Here is a 22962-nt window from a genome sequence, read left to right on the forward strand (position 1 = left end):
GTAATATATTAGGTATATATACATACTGTTCTCTATAATTTGAATGATGAACTCTTATTCTAGAACTAACATTGTTCAAGAGTCACAGACGAATCTCCCCTCCGTTCTTCTCAAACGCGCACGGAATATAACCGCCGAACATGACAAGCTCGCAACCGAACTTGCCAATGACTTCGACTCCAAGATAGCTAAGCGTGTCGGCGAACTGTCGCGCGTCGCCGAGGCTCTGAAAGAGTGGGAAACCGCACAATCTTCTATAGTAGAGCTTAATGCTCTCCTACATTCACAGGATACCGAGTTGCGTCAGTTAGCTAAAGATGAATTATCCACGACAAATGCCAAGTTTAATTCTTTGGCCACTGCTCTATCCGCCTCTCTCACCCCACGTGACCCCTTCGCTGATATGCCTTGCCTACTTGAAGTACGCCCGGGGCCCGGTGGTATGGAAGGTCGATACTTCGCAGACGCAGTATTCCGCATGTACCGGCAGTACTGTATGCGTAAGGGTATGCGCACAAACATTCTAAAGTACGAGACGGTGGATGGGGGTGAGTCCTTGACTGGTGGTTCAAGCGAATCTCCGCTTCAAGAGGCGGTGCTCGAGATTTTGGATGTAGGCGCGTTCGACCAATTCCGCGGTGAGGCGGGGATGCATCGCGTACAACGTGTTCCATCTACGGAGACAAGTGGGCGCACACACACGAGCGCTGTCGCGGTATGGGTCTTACCATCGTTCCCTGAGGACGAGAGTGAGATGCCTAACGAGCAGAGTTTTAACGATCCCAATAGTATCTTTTACGTAGACCCGCGAGAGGTCAAGGAAGAGAAGATGCGCGCAAGCGGGGCGGGTGGCCAGCATGTCAACAAGACGGAGAGTGCGATCAGGTTAACTCACGAGCCGACAGGCATTACGGTGTCGATGCAGGATTCGCGGTCACAGCACCGTAACCGACAGTCGGCGTGGACACTGCTGCGATCACGCATCGGTCAGCGCCGGCGCGAGGAGCGCGAGGAAGAGGCGTGGGCTCTACGAAACAGCGTGCTAAGCAAAGACAAGATCACTCGCGGCAATAAGATCCGCACCTACAACTACAGCCAGGACCGATGCACTGACCATCGGAGCGGTTTGGACGTACACAACCTACCCGACGTGCTAGAGGGTGGAGAAACACTAGACAAGATTATAGATAGCGCGAAAGAATGGCTGGTAAAGCGAGACATCGAGGCGCTAATCGCCGAGGAAGAGGCTGCTGCGGCGCCCACGACTAAGGGAGCAAAGAAGATGAAGAAATAACAGCTTTGTGTTACTTGACTCACAACATAGACGATGTATGTACGTCTCGCGTGTAAGAGGCCTATAGCAAATCAGCTACCATATTCGATTGCTACGATACCCAAAACCTACCGGCCGTATCCTTGGATAAACTGTGATCTTTTGCTTTTCATACACAACCCCAGTCGACTAATTCCCAGTGAGCCGGTTCAAGCCGGCACCTCCCTAATGGGACTAATGGGACGTTCTTTCGTCACTTCAACATCTTCTGTGACATTTGTGACCGGGGACGTACGGATCGATCTCGTATCTGCTTTTTAACCTACACGGTACTTTCTAATGACTATGATGCTACCCACCTCGGCCGTACTCTTCGTTGAAATTTCTATCTCACTTAACCTAGGTATTAACCGCTTCAGGATAGCTACACGCACCTAGGTAGGTACCTAGTTATGTGCTAAAGCTCATTATCTCAGCTGAGGAAATCAAGCAAGCAGCGCCATTGGTCGTAATAATCGCGTGGATTGCAAGGGCCCGTATGTAGTGGCATGTTCTTAGCTATTCTGTACCTACATACAAACATGCGGTAGAAAAAGCTTATCAGGAAGCTTGGTAACGGTTCCTGGCGAGCTTCCTAATGAGGCAATTGATCGGGTTTCGCCATAAAACGGTGGTTCCCCCGTCTTATATGTATATATTGGGGTGTTATTCCCGTACCCACTGATAAGCAAGCTGTAAGTCGACGTAGAGGGCTGAGAATTACATACATGTAATGTTTAGGTAGGTTATGAGGTAGTTACCTAACGTTAGGTATGAATGAATATCAAGTTTGGGGTAGGATTTGGAGAAGCTGTCTCACTGAAGAATTACGTCTTCTATTTTACTTGGGTTAGACATAGTTATACGTTTCTTCTCTAGGTAGTTAACTGATAATTTACTTCAGTTCTGCTAAGGGTTTTTCTTATTGTCCCCGCTAGAAATGAACGAATAATACCACTGTTTAGACATTTCCTATCTCAGCGTTTGATCTTCAGCTCCCCCAGCTCTCGCGCGGCACAGTCAGGAACCGCTCATTTCCCCTCACATAATAAGGTCCTACACTACTTTCTTGAACCGCTTTGGTATATACTCTTTGCCTCTATGGGGTATAGGTAGACATGGGTGTGGTACAGCAGTTACATACAGACGGCGCAAGCCCACGTAGCACTGATGGGACATTGGGTCATGGCAGGGCTCTGTTGCGTGAACTCCCTATCTTGGTAACTATGTAAGTCTAATTATGTGGTGACCAGACCAGACCAGACCAGACCGGGTCATGTAGGCAGAATACGAATAATAGGCCGTTGCCGTTGCCGTAATCCCGGCAAGTTGTTGATTCACCCTGCCACCGCCAGCCACCATCTGGGAATTTCTCGATCTCATTTATCTTGGTTTCCTCCCCCCTCACATTCCTAACCTTCTTCCAAGCTGCATCGCCCAGAGTCTCGGCGTAGCCACAAGTTTCTCATTTTTGGGAACGCTTGCTCAAAGTAGTTCAGCCTTGGCCTTTTATTGAGTCGGGGTCGTTAGAATACATATACTTCTCTGTATAAGTACGAGATAGTCATGCATTGGCCTAAGCTTGTGTCTGGGCTTCTGCTGTCTGCCGTCGCCGTGACGGACGCGCGCCGGAGCTTACAGCACGTGGGCAAGAAGGATGCGAGACCCAAGTCCACCATCTCGGAGTATGATAACTTCGCTACGCGTTTCTTAGCTACGCGACAGTTGCCGCCGCCCAGGTTCGCCAATGCGAATACCACAAGTATGACTCCCTCCTCCATGTTCCACATAGCTATGAGATGTTGTGAAACCATACGATGTGTTTAAGTGTACCTGGCTAATTACCCCAACGATAGAGTTCTCCGTCAACGGTACCGGTATCCCTGATGTCGACTTCGACGTCGGCGAGTCATACGCTGGGTATCTACCCATCACCGACAACCCTGACGACACCGACGAGCTCTTCTTCTGGTTCTTCCCCTCGTCCGACCCGACAAACACGACTCAGAAGGAGATCCTACTATGGCTTAACGGTGGTGTAAGTCACTATCACTTATAACTCTCGGTTGTAGAGCAATACATAGTTCTATGTAGCTAACTATCGTCCGTTGTTATAGCCTGGCTGCTCCTCTTTCGAGGGTCTCCTCCAGGAAAACGGCCCGTTCATCTGGCAATCCGGCACGCTGAAGCCGATCCCTAACCCGTGGGCCTGGAACCGGCTAACAAACGTGGTATGGGTGGAACAGCCCATCGGCACGGGTTTCTCGCGCGGCAAGGTGACGGCCCGCGGAGAGGAGGATGTAGCCGCCCAGTTCCTCGGCTTCTGGAAGAACTTCATTGATACCTTCTCCCACAAGGTTACAAGGTGTACATTGCGGGTGAATCCTACGCCGGCGCGTACTGTCCATACATCGCATCTGCCATGTTAGACAAGAACGACACCGCCTACTACGACGTATCAGGTCTAATCGTATACGACCCCGTCCTCGGCGACGACGTCGTCCAGGAATCCGCTACCACAGTCCCCTTCGTCGACTATCACCACAACCTATTCACCTTCAACAATTCCTTCAGCGCTTACATCCACGGACTACACGACTCTTGCGGTTTCGCCGACTACAACGCCAAGTACCTAACATACCCTCCATCAGGCCCGCAGCCCAAGGGCTACACCCAGAGCGTCAGCCGCGAATGCCAGAACCTGTGGGAAGTCATTCTAGAAGAAGCACTCAGCATCAACCCCTGCTTCGACGTATACCAAGTTGCCATCACATGTCCTATACTATACGACGTCCTCGGCTTCCCCGGCACGATCGGATACCTCCCCGAAGGCGGTGAAATCTACTTCGACCGAGACGACGTGAAGAAGGCGATCCACGCAGACCTCGACACGAAATGGGCCGAATGCGCCGACGGCGACGTCTTCGTAGGCGGTGATCGATCAGACCCGTCTTCGTGGAAAGTCCTCCCGCACGTCATTGACGCTACAAAGAACGTCATCATCGGACACGGGTCTCTCGACATGATTTTACTACCAAACGGCACTCTACTCACGATCCAAAACACAACGTGGGGCGGACAGCTTGGCTTCCAAACCCCTCCTATCGAGCCGTTCTTCGTGCCATTCCACACCCTCAGCACAGCTGACCAGATCGAGGGGGAAACCGACCCGACAAAGCTAGGCAGCATTGCAGCAGCAGGCGTACTAGGAACAGCACACACGGAACGAGGACTCACCTACGTCAGTGTCGATTTATCCGGCCACATGATCCCGCAGTACGCGCCTAGTGCCGCATTCCGCCATCTCGAGTTCCTGCTCGGTCGCGTCGACAGCCTGAGTTCCGTCCAGCCGTTACCATCGAGCCCAACTACCCGCAGCCCCTGCAACGCGCTGGGAAATGGTACGGGACCTGGGACGTTAGCGCTGCGGCAGAGCAGGGGACAGGTAACGTGTCTGCGAGTGCTGAAGCGAAGGGCTCTGATGCCGGAGATCGGGGTGGGCTTCAGTGTAGTGCTAATGGCTGCTGGTGCCATGACTATGGTTGCGATGACAAATTTGTGATCTGCCAATTATAAAACTGTTTAGTTAGAGTATGATGAGATGTAAAATCTAATACAATTTCTTGGATACCCGATTGAGATAAATGAAGATTTGCCAAGATTATAAAATGATTTTTTTTATTCATTCATAAAATTTGATCTCACCAATATCACACAAGATTCCTTAAAATGAGAATTTCATGAATAGTAAAATACTCATAAGTGATTTTTAATACATGAGGGGAGTAGAACAATAAACAACACCATGTCCTACCCAACGAGCGGATAGTAGTATCGTAAGCACTTCAAACCTCCAAGCCAGCCTACCGCCAACCCCGCCCCCTCCTTTCTCCCCTCCCCATAATATTTGGATATTCCAGTTCGTGCTGTGGTCATTCATAAAAGACGTTACGAGTTTCCCATCGCTTTTACTGCCTCCAGCTAATTCCCCAAACGCCTTGCTAATTTGAAACCAGAGATGGATATACAAGTTGTGTTATAACACGGGTATAGTCCTGAACCAAGGAAAAAGAATCCGGATCCATCCATGTTCACTGCTCAAAGACGTTTCCTTCTCGTCGCCTGAGCTCCCTGAGTACAGCGACGACGCCATTGCTCCGCAGTCGCTCCAAGACGATGCGCATCCCGTCGCGCGATTTGAGTATCTGGTCGTCTGTCTTGTTCGAAGCAATGGATTCAATGCTGCTTTGGATCCGCTTGGCACCCCATCCCGAAATCCACTCGCCAAATCGTCGTGTGCCAGACTCATCATTTGAATCTGTAGATTCTGTCGCAGCTTTTTCGTGCTTCTTTCCGCCCAATGTAGATCTGTAGGAAAACGTAGTTGTAACAAAGGTGTTGGGAGCTAGGTGTCGGTGGGCTGTAGGAGTACGAGGGCTTCCGACGGTCCCAGAACCTGACAATGAGGATGACGTAGCTTGGTCGGGAGAGGTGGTTGAATAGTGTTGCTCCTCGACTACGCTCAGAACACCCGTATAATTCAGATTCCGACTCTCCGTCTTCATCCAACCCTCTTTGATATCCACGACACTAGTCTCGAGGACATAGCTCGACTTGTCGCCACCTCCACCAGTAACGCTGCTAGGAAGGAGCTTTACTACGGCGGAGGGCAAGCGGGTCTTCTTCATGTGGACGCGAGTCGTGTGCAGGCGGCCCGTTTCTGGGTCGACATGCGACGAGATGGTGTCTGTGGAAAGGACATGACTGGAGAAGGGATTGAGACGTGGCGAGTAGTACCGGAGGAAGAAGGCTAAAGTCACGGTCGGGAAAGGGTGTGAATAGGTATGATTGGTCGTGTGCGTGAGAACCATCTTATCTTATATGCCTCGGCTGTTTAAAACCAGGTGTGAAGGCGAAGAAAAGTCTCAAATAGTAGGGATTTTGGGTCTCGTCAAGGTGAAATATTAGACGTCCCTAGGATTTAAATGTCTATATCGACATGAGTGTGGCTCGTGAGAGGTTCCGATGCGGTTGCCTCGAAACCGAACGAATTTTTCTTCCCTTTTTTTTTCTTTCCCTTTTCCCCAAACTTTCGTAGGTGATAGTGCCCTTAAATCGAGGCTAGAGTAATAAAGTGTTAGACAATGATCAGCAACAAATGAATTGTAAGGGATTGCTGACCTAAATAGCAAAAAGAAAAAAGGGGGGAAAGGGGAAGAATATAGAGGAGGGGAAGAGGTGGTGATGCCAGGTGATGTGATGTGTGTGCGATTGCTAATGGAGGATGGAGACTAAATGGATGGTTATCGAACGAGGGCCCATGTCCATGCCCATACCCATGCTGCCATGGAATGAACCAACGGATAGAACATTCGACGCCGACCAATCCGCCCGAGCTCCGACACTGCAAAAAGTCAGTTTTTAATCTACACTAAATTGGATCCGACCTGCCGAGTAAAAACATTAATCAGATATTTGATTGGTTAGATCTCGCTAGAATGCGGGGAAAGCTTAGTTTTCCATGGGTGGCGATGCCCAATCTACCTCCTATCAACCAATCAGCATTTTGAATATTAAGTCCCTTGATTATACTTTTACCTTTTACATGCATCTCTCGATTGGTTCATTTCTGGACTTGTTCTCTTTCAACTACCTCTTCTTGACAATGTTGATGACAATCTGACTTGAGACAATGGTCTAGTTTTACATCGAGATGGTCGCTAATATAGATCTTCTAAACTCTTTGTTTTAGCATCAAGTCTAACCTAGGCCGTTTATACTTGTCATGAATAGTCAGTCTTGTGACAGCTGGTCTCCTATTAGTCCTTAACCTAAGCACATAGTTGTGTTTGACATCGTTGCCCCGAACCTTAATGCATAGTATACACGTACTACCAACAATAAACACCCGTAGGTCTGCACGTTCGACACGAGATCAGCAGTTCCGCAGTTAATATCGTCAGGCAATATTCAGTGTCAACTGAGACGTAACCATTCAGAACCCAATCACAGTCCCTCTTTCATGACGATCTCATATTCTTTACTATGCGTATTCGTAGTAATATACGATCCTATTCCGATAGAACCAGCCAATAAAAACAATTACATTACCCGGAGAGCATTTGTGAGACCCTGAAAACTCTCAACATCAACTCGTTATTGAGCAATTACATAATGCATTGTATATTCGAAGTTGTATAAAGTACTTACTCGAATGCTATATTTGTAATCCATTGATATATAAGCTATGATTGGACAAATAACACTGTGGCGCTAGCTACCCTGTAAGACTCTTTAGCCCCGGTACCAGCCGTTTACATCATCCCGATTGACGGATTGATCATCTCGACTTTTCAACCGCAAAAGTTACAAGAAGTTATTTTCTGATATTAGATACCCACCCAGCTCGAGACTAGGATACTTATCGCGACTGGCATATCACGATGTTCTCCCGCCCATTATTCTCAGCGGTATGTCTTCTTCTACGCCCCCCGCACTAGCAATGATAGACATTAACTAAAACTTTCTTTGTGGCGACAGACCCTGCGACAAGCCGCTCGACCCATCGCCCGGCCGGTGATTTGCAGTCGACCAACACCCTTCCTCACAACCTTCCAGCAGCGACTGCTCTCCGACCACACGCGGCAAGCGATCCAGAAGGCCGTTTCCTCAGCTCCCGTTGTGTTGTTTATGAAGGGTACTCCTGAAACGCCGCAGTGTGGTTTCTCGCGCGCTTAGCATCCAGATCCTCGGTTTACAAGGCGTCGATCCCAACCCAACAAGTTCGCCGCATTCAACGTATTAGAGGACCAAGAGCTCCGATCAGGTACGGGTTCTCTTCTCCCCCTATCTCCGGTTTAACAGCGCATTGTGGGATGAGATACAGAAATAAAGATATGCCTAGCTAATACATCACTCTATCTAAAAGGTATCAAAGAATTCTCGGATTGGCCCACAATCCCGCAGCTCTACATCGACAAGGAATTTGTCGGTGGATGCGACATCCTCGTATCGATGCACCAGGATGGTTCGCTAGCCAAGATGCTCGAGGAGAAGGGCGTCCTAGCCCCCCTCGACGGCACGTCCGAGTCTAAGGAATAGAGCAAGTAAAAGAGCGCAATATGCGAGGTGCAATGATTCTACTCTAAAATAGAGATTAGACAACGTTTGTACGATTTGATCAGTTATGCATATATAGACGTCGGTATATATTTAATGCGGGAGCATTTGGTCAAGCTAGGACTATCGAATCGGATAACTTGTAACCAATTCACGACGTATATCCACGACATTTCGAGATAATATAATAAATACAGTCACTTCAGCGAGTAACAGCACAAAGCACGGTTTTAGTACATAGCACTTTGTAACATAAATATAAGCACCCTAATAGTCATCCTAAGACCAGCATGAAAAATACTCTTTAAGACAATATCTCATTCTCTTCATAAGCTAAACATAAAGCTTGATGGTATAATTCAACTATACACGCTCTCATAAAGGATATGCCCCTCCATCTCCCCGCGGATCGCTGCCCGCGGACCACACTCCCACATTCTCAATAGGGTCAATGCTCCAACGAATGATCTGACCGCGGCCAAATTGTGCCCTCTCCACATCCGTCACAACCTCGACTTGATGTCCTAGCTTCCGCAGACCCTCCACCGTCTCAGAAGGCATACCCTCTTCAATGAATACAGTGAGGTCCGCCTTACCACCTTGACTCATACCAGAGCCGATGCACACGCGCGGCGCATCGAGCGCTTGTTGTGGACTAAGATGACCGACGATTTGTCCTAGGAGCACTTGCACGTGTCCTTGGGGCTGCATGAATCCGCCCATAACACCAAATACGCTGTGTAGGCTACCGTCGTGCAAGTTAGTCACCGCAGCTGGGATGATGGTATGGTATGGACGTTTGCGTGGCTCCAGAACGTTCGGGTGCGCTGCGTCAAGCGAGAAGTTGGCCGCTCGGTTCTGTAATGTAAACCCGCATCCCTTGGGCACGATGCACGTCCCGAATCCACCGTAGTTACTGTTGATGAAGGAGATGGCGTTTCCTTCAGCATCGGATACTGCGAAGTATACCGTGTCACTGCTTTGCAACGCCGGTGACCCGTGGTCCACTACCTGGGATGCTTTATCCGGGTTAAATAACGCGGCGCGTTCCGCGAGGTACGGCTGTGAGATCAGTCCGGGTGTGGGTACCTTGGTGACGTTAGGGTCAGTAACAAACCAGCTTGCGTCGGCGAATGCGATTCGTAGTGCCTCGATGATAGTATGCAGATATGGCGCCGTGTTGAAGTCTGCGGGTTCCCATGTCGGGATCTTACCCGCGGCTTCAAGCTCCTGAATAATACCCAGCGCCATCAGGGCCACGATGCCCTGTCCGTTAGGCGGGTGTTCCCATAGCTCCAGACCAACATCCTGTCCCTCGCCTCCGCCGATAACCTTGTCTTTAAGAAACTCGCGGACGTTTTGTCCCCGAAACTTCAGCGAGATGGGCTCGACAGGTTCACTGCCCGTTTCGAGATGGTGAGCTAGGTCTTCAAGTTCAAGGTATCCATCAAGATCTTGTACTACTTTAACAAGTTCCGACGCTACACGGCCGGTGTAGAATCCCTTCTTGCCTTCCGTAGCTAAGGCCCGGAATGTCTGAGCTAAGTTCGGGTTCTTCATGATTTCCCCTGCCCGAGGAGCACGTACACCATTCTGCGCCCCGGGATCCTTTTTAAGCATTTCGCCACCATTTAGAGATGCTCCCCTTATTTGCGCCTCCGATTTATGCCACTGGTCCGAAGTTTTGAGTTTTAGTCTGACATTTCTCAAGAATAGGCTTAGAAGGTATGTAATTACTTACAAAGTACGCGACTCCTTCCGAGACGGGAAAGCCTTTTTCTCCGAGTTCGATGGCTGGTGCTAGGACCTGCTCTAAGGATAGCTTCCCGCTACCAAAGCGCTGGATTGTGTCGTACCACCCAGCCGCGGCGCCGGGTACGGAGACGGCATGCACGCTGCTCATAGGGATCTTACCATATTCGCCATCTTTGATTCCCAGCGCCTTGCGAATCGTCTCGAGCGTGCACTTGTTGCCCGAGCGGCCAGAGCCGTTCAATGCAGAGACTTTCTTTATCTTAGCATCGTAAAAGAGACAGAACATGTCGCCGCCTATTCCCGTAGAACATGGCTCCGTCATGTTGAGCCCGGCCGCTACATGATTTTATTAGTCATTTACACTTTATCATATAGTTGTGTTAGGTCTTACCGACGGCCACAGCTGCATCCTATTAGAGATATGAGCATCCAATCCACACCAAGATTCTATTAATAAACACGTACAGCACAGTTACCCCCAGCTTCCAAGACTTCGATACCGCATTTGGCCGCGAGGGGTTGTGTGCACGACACGATGCCTTTCGTACTATGAACTACACTTCGCCGGCTTGGGAACTTGGAAAAGACATGTGATTCCGGAGGGAACAACGACGGGGTAGCGAGAGGCATTTTGAGCTGCTGAGAGATAGCCAATGGCTTCGTCCACCTTAATACAGCAATTTCTCAAGTGTTGAGTAAGTCAGTTTCCTATAATAGCGGGGTATAAACACATTCGAAGACGGTTTAAGAGACAGCGAATAGTCAAATAAGACGAGATTATAGTTTTAGAGTTCACCCTCTCGGGAAGAAGGGAGTTCAAATGACGTTTGTATGCGATTTCCTCGAGTATCCACGGCCTTAGTTGTATGTATCCGCCAAGCTCGTACCCGAAGGCTTAAGTCTGCCTCGGCAAATAGTACCTAATAGTCCTTGCTATAGCGTATTCGGGACCCCGAATTTCGGAGCCGTTCGAAGTAACGGCGTCTAGGAAACTTGTCCAATTCGGGACTAAAAGTATGGCCAATAAATGGAACATCATATATCTTATTATACATATAGTTACTTTAATATTATATAACGTAAAGAGGATTTTTAAATAAAAGTATAGCATTCCGCGTATGATGTTCGTATATACATCCTTTTAAATAATTCTTCTAGTATCATGTATCATTAAGCTAAACCCCTCTAAATATCCCCTCAAGCACTCGTATAAATCAAGAACCCCGTACAACTCAGCTACTCTCATATCGTCTAATAGAGGAAATAAACCCTAAAGCTGCTCAACAACATGCTGCTCCTGCGTGCCCTCCGGCCACAAAGCCGGTCCAGGAGCCGTGTAATTCGTCAAGGAAGACCAGAATACCGGGATCAGTACCCCCGGCTCGTCCTCCCTATACACACCGGGGATCTTAACTAGCGGACCAAGATCCTCCTCCCTTACGCCCGCGCCTAGATTAGTCACATCTTCCTCCCCCTCCCCCGCAACGACTTTAATCTCTGTGCGCACGATACGTAGAACTGGGCTTGCGCCCATTTATGCGCCGCGTGTAAGGCCAATCCCTCGGCTCGGAGGGGTACTCGCCTGGCGGAGTCGAAGTCGGCAGCGCGAACCGGAAAGTTTCGATGTTGTGCGTGGCCCACGCGAGCACTTCCTCCTCATCGTCATTTATAGAAGAGGAATTGGTGGAATTGGTTGGCGACGATGTCAGCGAGTAGACCCTAGCCCAGCCCCCAGACCCGTCGTAATCAGCGGCCGCGACACCTTCAGGTGCCTTAGATAGATATACCTGTTGGATTCCTGGGTGGCCGAAGTGTTCGTTGATTCCGAAACCGACCTCGTCGCCGGCGCGCACCGTGTAGGTCTCGGCTGGCTGGGCGTCCACGTTGCACCGGAAGTCGGTCGAGTTCACGTTCGTCAGTGGCGCATTGGAATTATTGTGATTTCTAATATATTGCCAGGGTTCTCCAACGACTTCGTCGTTAACAATTAGTCGGCTGTAGGTCCAGTGACCCAGAGCTGCTGGTGCGCTGCTGGTAAGGACCAGACCATAGAGGATCGTTTTCGATATCATCCCGTTGTTTTGATTTGCGCTAATGTGATGATGAATCTAATGGTTCAAAACTAGGAATTTAATATCAGCTTTCTAGTTTTCATTAATATTTGGAATTCATATTATACTTATAAGAAAACACTGGGATTTATGCTTGAGTCCTTGCAAGTGCATTGTAGATCGATTCCTTACTAGCCATCTAGCAATATATTCCAGACCATCTTACGCAGCGCTGTTAGAATACTCCATCAATAATAGGCCGAGAGAAAACCAGAAACTTCGTATTTTTGATCACATACATAAAGGCTAAATATGACCAGGTTCGAAATCAGGTCAGGATAAACATCCCGACCTGCATCAGAACCTGGCAAGCTGATAGTTTGTTGAGATCCTTTGATGGTTATCATACGTAGAGTAATGGTAGAAACCGCAACGAAGCTACTATATAGTAGCCGTGTAGTAGTATGAATCTATTAATGCTTAACCTTCTACTCTTTTTCGATGGGGCGCAGCGCCCTTTATATATCTATTCTATATAGATCTATACTAGTTAATTCATACTAGTATCACTTACCCTGACATAGACATAGTTAACGAAGTACAAATTGAGGAGCAATAGACTCGAGAAAGAAAAGAAAATTATTCACAAGAACTATTTTTTTCGGTGATAATATAAATATGCTGCAATAGCTTATAAATTATTTCGTCACGATTAACTTTGTCACGGATCTAGCCTCAGTAACTTAACTTATAAAATTACATAAACAGCTAAGCTGCTATATCTAACAATCTTGAAACTATAGGTAGCAGAACTCGATCTTAATTCCTTATGTGATTAGCTCTATTGGGTATATGAGTCCTTGAGAAAATAGGTAGTACTAACAATATCTTATGAAGTAATTATGTAGAAATTAGAGTATATCTGTAATCGAATAAATTTACTATTCTCATACTTGATTCAAAGTAGGTTGTACCTATGCTCTAAATCTTTCCTCTATTAACTACAAAATTCGATACCTGTGCCTATCGATATTCTACATAGGGACATACAATCCATCAAGAAATTCCGTGGAACGTATGTTTTATACTTAAAGCTCTGGCGAAAATTTTGGTACAAGAAAACGGCATCGTGGGCTCTTCGTAGGTCAGGAGATATTACCTTTTTGATAATTCTATCTACCTGGTGTGATTGACAGTCTCCGAAAGTTAAGGACTGCGAAAACAAAACAAAACAAAATTAATCTTATTTTCAACAGAGTCAACATTTTCAAAGTAATCATAAAACAATACTTTATGAGATCTACTTCCACATTCAAGTAAAATAGATAATAAATTATCCCTAAAGACCTAATTTGTTTTAGTGAAACCCGGATTAGATCAATATATCTCTAGCATCATTTGATAATTATATGTTAAACCCGTAGTATTTATCAAAATAAGAAGTACTGAACTGACACACAAAGAGTAAAACTCGCACTTTTGGTCGCGCTGTGGGGGTTACAAGTAGTTCCAACTACGAGTCGTCCCCACAACAATATTTACAGGACACCTAAAGACTAAGGGCCAGAAATAAATAAACAGGTAGATAAGATACAAACTCGTCCTCGGAAGTCAAGTTGAAATTGAGGGAACCGTCACAAGGTGGAGCCAAACAGTGTGGAAATAACTTTGTTGTTCACCGAGGATCTCTAACCTAATTACGTTTCTACATACTGAATATGCTCTTTGTCCTAGATGTCTAACCGAGAATCCTGACAGAAGTTATGTTGCTTGGTAAACCAAGAGGCGTTTTCTTAACTTCCAAAGTATTATAAAAGACAGTGACTGTGTGCTGTTTGTCGTCGTTATGGGGGAAAAGCCCTGTAACTGTGAAAAAGAAGGCCCACTATCATAGTAGTTTCCTAATGATGTGTGCTTGATCTAAATGTGTATCTGTGCACCGGCAGAATATTCGTATACTTTAAAATCCCACAAAAGCGTATGAATTTCAGACGAAATAAATCGGCGATTCCCTTCTCATAACAATAATTCTCACATCGTCGACACATAATTACAACTCTAGGACTACAACACAACATAATCAATATGGAACCAGGAAGACCACTCGCCCCGTGGGAACCGCTCACTAATTGGTATGATACCAAATTAGAAGATATTCTACCCCATCATGGATTCGTCTTCAAAGAAGGCCACAAGATCTTCAAAACCAAGCAAGACTGGGTTCGAGTCAAATGGGCCATCGAAGCACCCGCACCTACCCTCGAAGAGGAAAAGGTCGACGCCGTACTAGCCGGTATCATGGACGACGCGAACATCATTTCCAATAACTTTCAGCAAACTTATTCTGCTTCAATCGACTACAGCCACTTCCCTACGGATGCCATTATTGAATCAGCGCGTAAAGAGCACGGCTGGACTGAAATTGTACCTGATGGTCGGTTCCCCCTTCTCATGAAGAAATTGATTCGCGCACGCACTCTTTACAACCGAATCACCTGGATTCTGGGCCGTTCCGAGGCCGATAAGAGTAAGCAGCAGGGAAAACTAGCAACAGCTATCGATCAATGGACTGGAACGCGTCCGGTTGACGATCCTGAGCCGTTTTACGCGCAACTACCTCAATCTCAAGAAGTTACATGATCAGCCGAATGGTTGAGGGAAAAGGCGCAGATTGGAATTTCTTCAAGGGCGACAACCCAGACTATGAGTTCACAAATAACCCTATCGGTTATGGCACAAGTAACTACAAGAAGAAGAAAGAATACAATAATACACTGAGCGACGAAGACGCGCCCTGGGTGCACACTAATTACGCGTCTAACCCCGAGTACACGGTAGAGTCAATAGAAGACGAGGACGACGAGAATGCGCCATGGATTCCTTGGTCCCAAACAATGCGAGCGCGGCAGTTGATACATGAACCTACGGAGGAGGGGCAATTGTTATCATACCATTCCTAAATGGCATAAAGAAATCACGGAGGGGATTCGGGGTGGGCACGGAGTAGATACGGAGCAGGTGCGGAAAAAGGGGGAATAGATAAGGAATGAAATAAGGTAGTGGGGCCGAGTGTTAGCCGGAAGAAGCCGGCATTGTGTTGTTCTGGGACCAATCAAATTCTGATCGCAAGCCCCATCTACCCCTCGCTACCTTTGTAGAAGCTTTGAGTTAGTAGCTTAAGTACCTGTACATATAATAGTACAGAAAGGTGCTAATAATTAAACCCCGCAATCTGCCATCATGCGATTAATACTTCACAAATACATCATATGACAAATTTCTACCTTTACCTACCTACCTAGGTAAATATTTAGAGAAACGTAAGTTTTCCTCACGTTCTTGTTTTCCTTTGTTCGAGACTTGGTTACCCAGTATCTCAGTGGTGTGACGCTACAGCCAAGTGGGCTGGCTGGCTGGTCCCAAGATCTGGGGGGGTGGGTGAACCGCAAGGAGCTCCCTAGCTAGGAAACAATTTATTTCTATACCAACTACAAACGGTGAAGCTTACATAGATATCAAGCGAGACTTCTCTCCTGTGATCTGCTTACATAACAAAGACCTGGTCGTGAAGCTCCGATCTCGTCTTCGGAGCTTGCCATCATCTTGACGTTTTGATGTTATTTAGTTAAACTTGATTCCTGCTGTAGATTGAACCCGACCTGATCATTTTCCTCTAGACTTAACTAATTCCTTAATTGACTCTATCTATCCTATCTACCGGAAATTATACCACCTAAGAACATAAGGAGAAAGAGCAAAGAGAAGCTATGCTCCAAGCCATATCCTCCCAACACGACGCCCACCACGAGCGGCGGCGCAAGAATTCCCTCGCTAGTCTAACGGGCTCATTACGGGATAAAAAAGTACATCTGCTACTTGCGGCCTCCGGCTCCGTTGCCACCATTAAACTACCGCTGATTATCGAGGCACTGGGGAAGAAGCACTCGGAGCGGAATAGTGGCAAGGAGCTCAGCATTCGCGTCTTGCTAACACCAGCCGCATCGCGCTTCCTCGGGGGCCAGTCCCACGAGCAGCCTCCCTTATCCTCACTACTTTCCACGCCATGCGTCGACGGTGTCTACGTGGACGCAGATGAGTGGCGGGAGCCTTGGAAGCGCGGCGATGCGATTCTGCATATTGAGCTGCGGCGCGATGTAAGCATTCTATTCCTACCCCTTAATAGCGTGTCACGTAGGCTAACTCAGAACAAAAGGGGCCGACCTCCTTGTCATTGCTCCCCTGAGCGCAAATACCATGGCTAAGATCGTAGGCGGCTTCGCCGACGGTATTTTAACAAGTGTCGTGCGCGCATGGGACGCATGGGGCGAACTTGACAGCGATCTGGTTCTTGCTAATGGCGAACAACCTCTTCTCGACGGAAATAGAAGGAGACGGCAGAAGAAGCATATTATTGTAGCGCCGTAAGTAATTCTACCACCTCCGCTCATTAAAATTGCATGTCAAAGATCCGTTCGTGTGCCAGAGATTGGGATGCTTCGTGATCTTTCTTCCTGCTCATAGGACTCATCTAGAAGATGAATCTTCACAATCGCTGCTTGGAGTATATCACTGACTCAGCATCCTAGTGCTATGAACACAGCCATGTGGCGACACCCAGTTACGGCCAAATCACTACGTGTTCTAGAGGAGGAATGGGGAGTATACCGCAACAGCAACAAGGCAGCGCAAGCGCCAACCGCGGATGAGAGCCACACAGTAGAGGAGCAGGTTGAAAACGCTGATACCGACGATGATGGTGGCTGGTTCGAAGTTCTACGACCACAGCAGAAGACACTGGCGTGTGGGGATGTTGGAGACGGCGCTATGATGGAATGGAAGGACATTGTGACTGTTATTGAGGACAGACTGGGCTTAAACGAATGACTGAGTACCTAAGCGGTTCACTAATTTGCCATCTATATTTGGCTGGATTACGTAGAGTAGTAATATGGGAGGCTACACAATTCTAGCAATAGGGGTTAGGTCAGGTAATGCAACAAGCGTGGTTCTACTTATTAATGTACTGCTACGGAATGGGACCTAATATAAATAAGGGGCCAATCCTTGCTTGATTTTCGGGGTCCAAAAAAAGTATCATTACAGCTGAGCAATAAAGATGGAAAGACACAAGCCAATCTTAGACAAATTGTCAAGATTAATAGGCTAGGTCCGCAAGTCCATCGTCAAGTTTGCAAAAGCTCGAAGCAACTATTATACATTCCTCCTGGTGATCATCTCGTCCTTCGTAACACCCGTTTCGTACACCATCCCTCCTTGAATATGAATCTTGTTCCTTAATACGGATCTGACCTTGTCAGAATGCTGCTTTTCGTGTCGTTTCCTCTTGAAGAAAAGAAGAAAAAAAAATTTTGTAGTAACTCAACGCGAGGCTCGGCAAGGTGTGCAATATGAGAGAACATATGCTAGTGGCCTGTTTGCGCGTAGAAAAAGAAGAGAAGAAGAATTAAGTTCAGACTGGCCGACGAGGCCGGCTGTAATGACGTCCCGATCAACCAACGGGAGTACAATGCAAGAATCCCCTTTCATGCCGTATGCCTCCTATTCCTCTCGTGAGGCGAACTCCTTGCAATGCAGATTTTTGTACAATAACGAAAAAAAAAAAAAAGCGCAGATATAACTTAAGAGTGGTATCGGCAAGCTGCTAAAGTCTTGGTTTAGGTTGTTCCAGTACTGGTTATTCTAGTTCTGGCCTTGGTCCTGAAGATCGTTCGGGTCGTGCCGAAATGTGCAATTGCTGCCCTTGGCACACTGACCCTTCGCCCAGAATGAGCATGGTTTCGTGCCGATGAGAGAGCGGTTGATGTTCTTTTGCTCTCTGTTGCCTCGGAAATCCCTGCGGTTACCGCGGTCATTACTATCATGCTGACCTTGCGTTGCCTGGGGTTGATTGTGCTGGGATTGACTGCCGAAAGACTGGTTGTTATGACCATAACCAGTATATGCCTGGCTGGTTTGGGGCTGAATCTGAGGCTGGTTCTGAGACCAGTCTGGCCAATAGCCCTGAGGCGCGGCGTGGGAAGCAGCATTGGTAGCAACATTGGGAACCGCATGAGGAGTAGCATACGCGGGTGCTGGTGCTATCTTTAAGGCGTCTAAAATCCCCTGTAAACCTTGCAAAGATTAGCCGGCTGAGCCGGTTGAGCGGTTGAGGCGGGGGGACTACTGATTGTTGAAGTAACGCGGCAAAGAATGGCTGTTGGGCAACAGGATTCGGCTGAAAAGAAGGGGCCACAGGAGGCTGGACGCTAGGTTGGAGAGCTTGACCAGCACTGAGAGCATTGATTTTCTGAAGAGCTTCCAAGTACTCTGGTGGAAGTTGTTGCTGGGGCTGCGGCTGGGCCTGTTGTGCCTGAACGTGCTGTGGCTGGACCAGCTGTTGGTATTGTTGACTAGCATTTGCTTGAAGCATGGGGGGCTGGTTAGGAGGGGCCTGTTTACCGATGAACATTGCAAAGGTATCCTCCAAAGCATCGATGTCTGCTTGAACCTTAGGATCCCCGTAATCATGCCGACGGCGAGTCTTGGGGCGCGCTGGATCGAATGGGTCTGGATCTACGTAGTTCTTGACTTTGTCCGATTGTAGTAATGCAAGCACTTCTGACCCATTATCTCTTCCAATCGAAGCATCCCATCCACTGCGACCACGCGCCGCCACGTTAGGCAAATTCATCGGACCGCGTGAGGCTTTCAATCTATGGAGAGCATTGACTAGTGCCATCTCGCGTCCGAAATTTATGTTGTCGGACCAACGACGGTGAATCTCTGCATATTTCATCGCCGGTAGAGATTCATTCCACTGCGTCGGGCCTGATGGTAGAGCTCGGATCTTTGGTTGCGTTACAATCTCGGCGATCCTACCAGTTGGTGATCTAGGCGTCGCGGGAACTTCTGAGAAGCTCGTGTATATAGCCATCAACTCCCGGCTTTCGTATTCTTCCATCACCTTATTCTGCTTGGACTCAACGGGACGCAAGCCACCACGAGAGGTAAACATTTCCTCTTGCCGCTTTTGAGAGATGCGGCTCTTTTGTGCCGGCGAATAAGGGATAGGTTCGGTCCATTTTCGTAGGGCAATACCATTTGTTTTCTCTCGGGCTTCGTCTTCTTCAGCATCATCTACCCCTTCCTTTTCCCGTTGAACTGACTCTCTCAGCACCTGACCTTCAGAACGGTTGTCCCGGGCATCCCGTAACATGTTGTCATCCCGACCTTTGTCCTCCGCCGTATCATGCTCCAAGATACGTATCTCGGTGAGTTCACCGTCAGGCTTCCAAGTGACATGCAGCTTTCGTTTTGCTTCCTTACGCAATCTGATCTCAGTCTCCTCTGGAGTCTCTGGGGCTCTTTCCGGTTCCTTGACTTGCTTGGGTTTCTCCGAATTGATCTCGGCGAGAAGACCGCCGATTGCGGAAGAGGCGGGTTGTCGAGCAACCGGCTTCTTCGGTTGTACCTTGGCAGACGATCGTGATCTACCGGGGAGCATTGACCCGCTAGGCCTAGAGCGAGACTGTGCGTTCGCTGACGAACTTTGGGGAATTGCAGGAGTTACGTTAGATGATGTCTTGGCACTCGACGGAGCACCGGCTGCATTCTCGACGGCAAGCTTCTTCGGGACTCTCGAATCGACGCCATCATCCCCAGGCCTCTTGGAAGCGGTAAGAGAAGGGCTTGATTTTGCAGCCGTACTGCTAACCTTTCTAGCCGATCCAAGGCTAGAATAGTCAATAGGTCTCTTGATCTCTGCGTTGTTCTTCTTTGACAGAGCATCATTCTTCGAAAGTGGTGTCTTAGAAGAAGGAGCTATAACAGGGTCCTTATTGCTCATTGAAGATGGCTTCTTAGGACCCTGAATAGCTTTTTTGCCATCTTCATTCTTCTTGACATCCTCTCGAGTCTCCTCTGCTTTCAATGCGGAACGCTTCTTAGCATTGTCAAAGATCTGATCCATGTAATCGGTGGATTCCTCATCAAGATTGTCCTTAAATTTCTGTCGGACGCGATCCAGCTTGACTCTCTCTTTCAAGAACTCCACTTCTACCGTAACAAATAGGGAGAGGAGTTTCAAGATAGCCTTCGGCAGGCGGCCGTTGTAGTCTTCAGCCACGAAGAGGGTTCGTAGTAGAATGGAAAGGTTGCCTAGGAATTTGGTATGTATACCTATTTGAGTGAGGGTAAATCTATCGCCAAACATGATGGCGGCCTCGATAGCAACACGGATGGTGTCGTATGTGGCGTCCAAATCAGCTTTAAGTGAGGTCGCTTTAGCCTGATCATTCTTCTTCTTGGCATCATCAACTTTGCTCTTCAAGTCTTTGCTCTTAGACCACAAGTTTATAACATAATCGGCAAAGACATGGAGCTTGTCGATTACCAAATTATGTGGAAATTCGGGATGCTTGGGATCGCGCCAGAGAATGTTGATAATATCATACTCTATGGCCTTAAGAGCATCGCTTGGCCGACCGGATGACTTGATCTATTCAGAGTCGCGTCAGTTTTGATGTTTGGCACAAATAGATAATAATGGGAAGAAGTTAAAGCAATTCTGGAAATTGAAAGTAACATACCTCTCGTGCTGTAGCATCTGTCGCGTTTTCTTCATCTTCAGGCACATTCTCTAAGCTTTTGGGCTTTGAAGTAGAATCCATGTTGGAAGCTTGATGTTTCGAACTGGCTTTCACCTTTGCTTGTGCAGCAGGTATGAGGTCTGCAGTGAAATATTAGCTTAACAAATCAAAGGGGAAAAAAGACTAATGTAAATATTTTAATGTGACAAGTGCTTAATGCTTACCTTTGGATGTAGACACAATAACCGGTTCGTTTTCTAATTGGGCTATCTGACCTTCAAGCTTGTTTTTCTCAGGTTGAAGTGCCTGGTCGCGTTCTTTTTTTAAGCGCTCAAGTTCCGCCAGAATTTCACAGGGGAGTCGACCCTGTCTAGAAGGTAATAGCGCAGTTGTGCGCAGGTTGTTTTTGGCGATGTAGGATTTGTCCGTGCTTCGTAGGTTCAAGTCGCAATATGTGCCTAACCTTGTGGGCGGTGGATTCCTTACAAGAAGGAAAGGGCACCCGTCAGGATTTTCCCAAGAGCTGTCGGGTTCCTGTGCAATGAGTTGATCATTTGAAGGCGGTGGCCCCACAACTGCCGTTAATTGAGAAGCAACCGTTGTTGCGGCTGCGGTTGCGGGGTGTGCTTGAGGTGTCGGCACAATACCTTGCATCTGTTGATGCTGCGAGTAAATCTGATCGGAAGTTTCCTGAACATTTCCAATTGGACTAGGCTGGAACTGCATAATAGTTCCACCTCCAGTTTGATGGCCCTGATAAGACTGAAGCATAGGTTGAGCTTGTTGGGATCTGAAGCCTGTTTGTCCATTTCGGGCGCTGAATACTTCTGGACTAAAGAAATTATTTCCTTGGTAAGGGCTCACATTTTGCTGGTAAGTTTGGTCGCCATTACGATGACCATAGTTAACTGGATTCAAGGCAAAATCTGACTGGAACTGTTGAATCGGAGGGCCTTGCCATGGCTGCGAACTGAAAGCACTCGGCGTATGGCTATGAGTTCGACTAGGCTGTTCAGTCACGAACTGACTGTGAACTTCCCTATTGGAGAATCCTGTTTCATATCCTGGGTTGACGTTGAAAGAAGAGCCCTGATACGGATGTTCGAACTGGCCATGGCCATGGCCGTGGAGACCACCTCCATTTGTGTTTGCACCACCAAAACCATGGGGACTTTCATAGTATCGCCCATGAATCTGGACAGTCCCTTCCGGAAACTGCCCTTGGAGATCAAACTGATTTCCAGGATGGCCAGGATGGCCAGGATGTGAAGGATAAACATGAGCGTGGGGGAGATTGTTAGCCTCAGGTGTTTGGAATCCTTCCAGAGAGCCTATCGTGATGCGTCCTTCATCTGCTTTGATACCACCTGCACCATACCCATTTGGGTCCCAGGGCTGGTGCCCTGCCATTGTGATTTGTGGTGTTGTCCTTTGGGGGAGCACGTGATAGGGGATGAAAAGTGGCACGTGATTGATTTCAGAAAAAAAAAACAGAAAGAAAAGACACGTGATCTATTATTCAAGGTACATATTAGTCATCACAGCCACAGATGAAGTGGGGCTGCTGTACCTCTATTGAGGGGTAAAAATCGTCAGGGGGATGGGGGAGTGGGGATATCAACTAGCCCCATGCAACAAAAAAAAAAAAGGTACTCTGCAGTTGTCATCACTTACCTGAGTTAATTGTGCGTGATGGGATATCTCAGTCACAGCATTACTGCTAATACCATGAATGAGAGGATATGTCTCACGCAGAGAAAAGGCCCTGAATTCTGTATGGCTGTGGAACTCGATATGGATCTTCAATAAGTTAAAGGTGTCGTGTTAGTGAACCCACAATATGGAGGGGTGTGGTATTAAGATGATCCTGTAAGAAGCAGTTGGGGCTTGCAGGTTGCGTTTAGACCGGAACAGGTATGGGTTGACAGCAGATCAAAGCCACCTGCAAAGAGACAAATCAGTGTTGGCCTTGAGGAAAAGAAAATGAAAGAAAAAAAAGTTGCACAAGTGAGAAGCGGTAACGAGAGTTAGGGAAATGCAGAAAAGACACGACACTGGATAGAGACCAGTAAAAAAAAAATTTTTATTGGGCATCTCCTCGACGATGATGGGGAATTATCGGACCATCGTCGTCCAA

At 47.6% G+C, this 22962-nt stretch overlaps 9 protein-coding genes across 11 annotated transcripts; 5 read left to right on the plus strand and 4 right to left on the minus strand.

Annotated features, from left to right (window-relative positions):
* Positions 1-43: 43 nt before the first annotated feature.
* Positions 44-1294, plus strand: GL218_05236 (putative peptide chain release factor 1, mitochondrial; the record flags this gene model as incomplete). The annotated part of the gene is made up of 1 exon (XM_033581885.1): positions 44-1294. One exon carries the CDS (start codon positions 44-46, stop codon positions 1292-1294), a length of 1251 nt encoding a protein of 416 aa, XP_033434234.1.
* A 1584-nt stretch (positions 1295-2878) lies between these two features.
* Positions 2879-4874, plus strand: GL218_05237 (Carboxypeptidase cpdS; the record flags this gene model as incomplete). 2 transcript variants are annotated; one of them, XM_033581886.1, is made up of 4 exons in its annotated part: positions 2879-3074; positions 3112-3350; positions 3430-3679; positions 3742-4874. In XM_033581886.1, 4 exons carry the CDS (start codon positions 2879-2881, stop codon positions 4872-4874), a joined length of 1818 nt encoding a protein of 605 aa, XP_033434416.1. The 2 variants fall into 2 exon arrangements, with proteins under 2 accessions (XP_033434416.1, XP_033434415.1); XM_033581887.1 differs by having other exon boundaries at positions 3169-3350.
* A 529-nt stretch (positions 4875-5403) lies between these two features.
* GL218_05238 (Protein UPS1, mitochondrial) lies at positions 5404-6183 on the minus strand (the record flags this gene model as incomplete). The annotated part of the gene is made up of 1 exon (XM_033581888.1): positions 5404-6183. One exon carries the CDS (start codon positions 6181-6183, stop codon positions 5404-5406), a length of 780 nt encoding a protein of 259 aa, XP_033434909.1.
* A 1572-nt stretch (positions 6184-7755) lies between these two features.
* GL218_05239 (Monothiol glutaredoxin-5, mitochondrial) lies at positions 7756-8413 on the plus strand (the record flags this gene model as incomplete). Its single annotated transcript, XM_033581889.1, has 4 exons — positions 7756-7782; positions 7853-8009; positions 8058-8138; positions 8241-8413. 4 exons carry the CDS (start codon positions 7756-7758, stop codon positions 8411-8413), a joined length of 438 nt encoding a protein of 145 aa, XP_033434910.1.
* Positions 8414-8806: 393 nt separating this feature from the next.
* On the minus strand, positions 8807-10816 carry GL218_05240 (putative gamma-glutamyltransferase YwrD; the record flags this gene model as incomplete). The annotated part of the gene is made up of 4 exons (XM_033581890.1): positions 8807-10102; positions 10173-10522; positions 10578-10596; positions 10652-10816. 4 exons carry the CDS (start codon positions 10814-10816, stop codon positions 8807-8809), a joined length of 1830 nt encoding a protein of 609 aa, XP_033434438.1.
* Positions 10817-11676: 860 nt separating this feature from the next.
* Positions 11677-12258, minus strand: GL218_05241 (uncharacterized protein; the record flags this gene model as incomplete). The annotated part of the gene is made up of 1 exon (XM_033581891.1): positions 11677-12258. The coding sequence occupies one exon, from the start codon at positions 12256-12258 to the stop codon at positions 11677-11679; it is 582 nt and encodes a 193-aa protein (XP_033434437.1).
* A 2064-nt stretch (positions 12259-14322) lies between these two features.
* Positions 14323-15197, plus strand: GL218_05242 (uncharacterized protein; the record flags this gene model as incomplete). The annotated part of the gene is made up of 2 exons (XM_033581892.1): positions 14323-14764; positions 14836-15197. 2 exons carry the CDS (start codon positions 14323-14325, stop codon positions 15195-15197), a joined length of 804 nt encoding a protein of 267 aa, XP_033434440.1.
* An 807-nt stretch (positions 15198-16004) lies between these two features.
* On the plus strand, positions 16005-17121 carry GL218_05243 (putative thymidylate synthase; the record flags this gene model as incomplete). The annotated part of the gene is made up of 3 exons (XM_033581893.1): positions 16005-16428; positions 16508-16658; positions 16824-17121. 3 exons carry the CDS (start codon positions 16005-16007, stop codon positions 17119-17121), a joined length of 873 nt encoding a protein of 290 aa, XP_033434439.1.
* An 816-nt stretch (positions 17122-17937) lies between these two features.
* Positions 17938-22235, minus strand: GL218_05244 (uncharacterized protein; the record flags this gene model as incomplete). Of its 2 annotated transcripts, XM_033581894.1 has the most annotated exons (5): positions 17938-18360; positions 18422-19065; positions 19117-20734; positions 20826-20965; positions 21050-22235. In XM_033581894.1, 5 exons carry the CDS (start codon positions 22233-22235, stop codon positions 17938-17940), a joined length of 4011 nt encoding a protein of 1336 aa, XP_033434442.1. The 2 variants fall into 2 exon arrangements, with proteins under 2 accessions (XP_033434442.1, XP_033434443.1); XM_033581895.1 differs by lacking the exon at positions 21050-22235 and having other exon boundaries at positions 18422-20734; positions 20826-20906.
* Between the last annotated feature and the right edge of the window lie 727 nt (positions 22236-22962).

The sequence above is a fragment of the Daldinia childiae genome, assembly GCF_008694065.1.
Source record: "Daldinia childiae strain JS-1345 chromosome Unknown Scaffold5, whole genome shotgun sequence".
In the NCBI taxonomy this organism is placed as follows: domain Eukaryota; kingdom Fungi; phylum Ascomycota; class Sordariomycetes; order Xylariales; family Hypoxylaceae; genus Daldinia; species Daldinia childiae.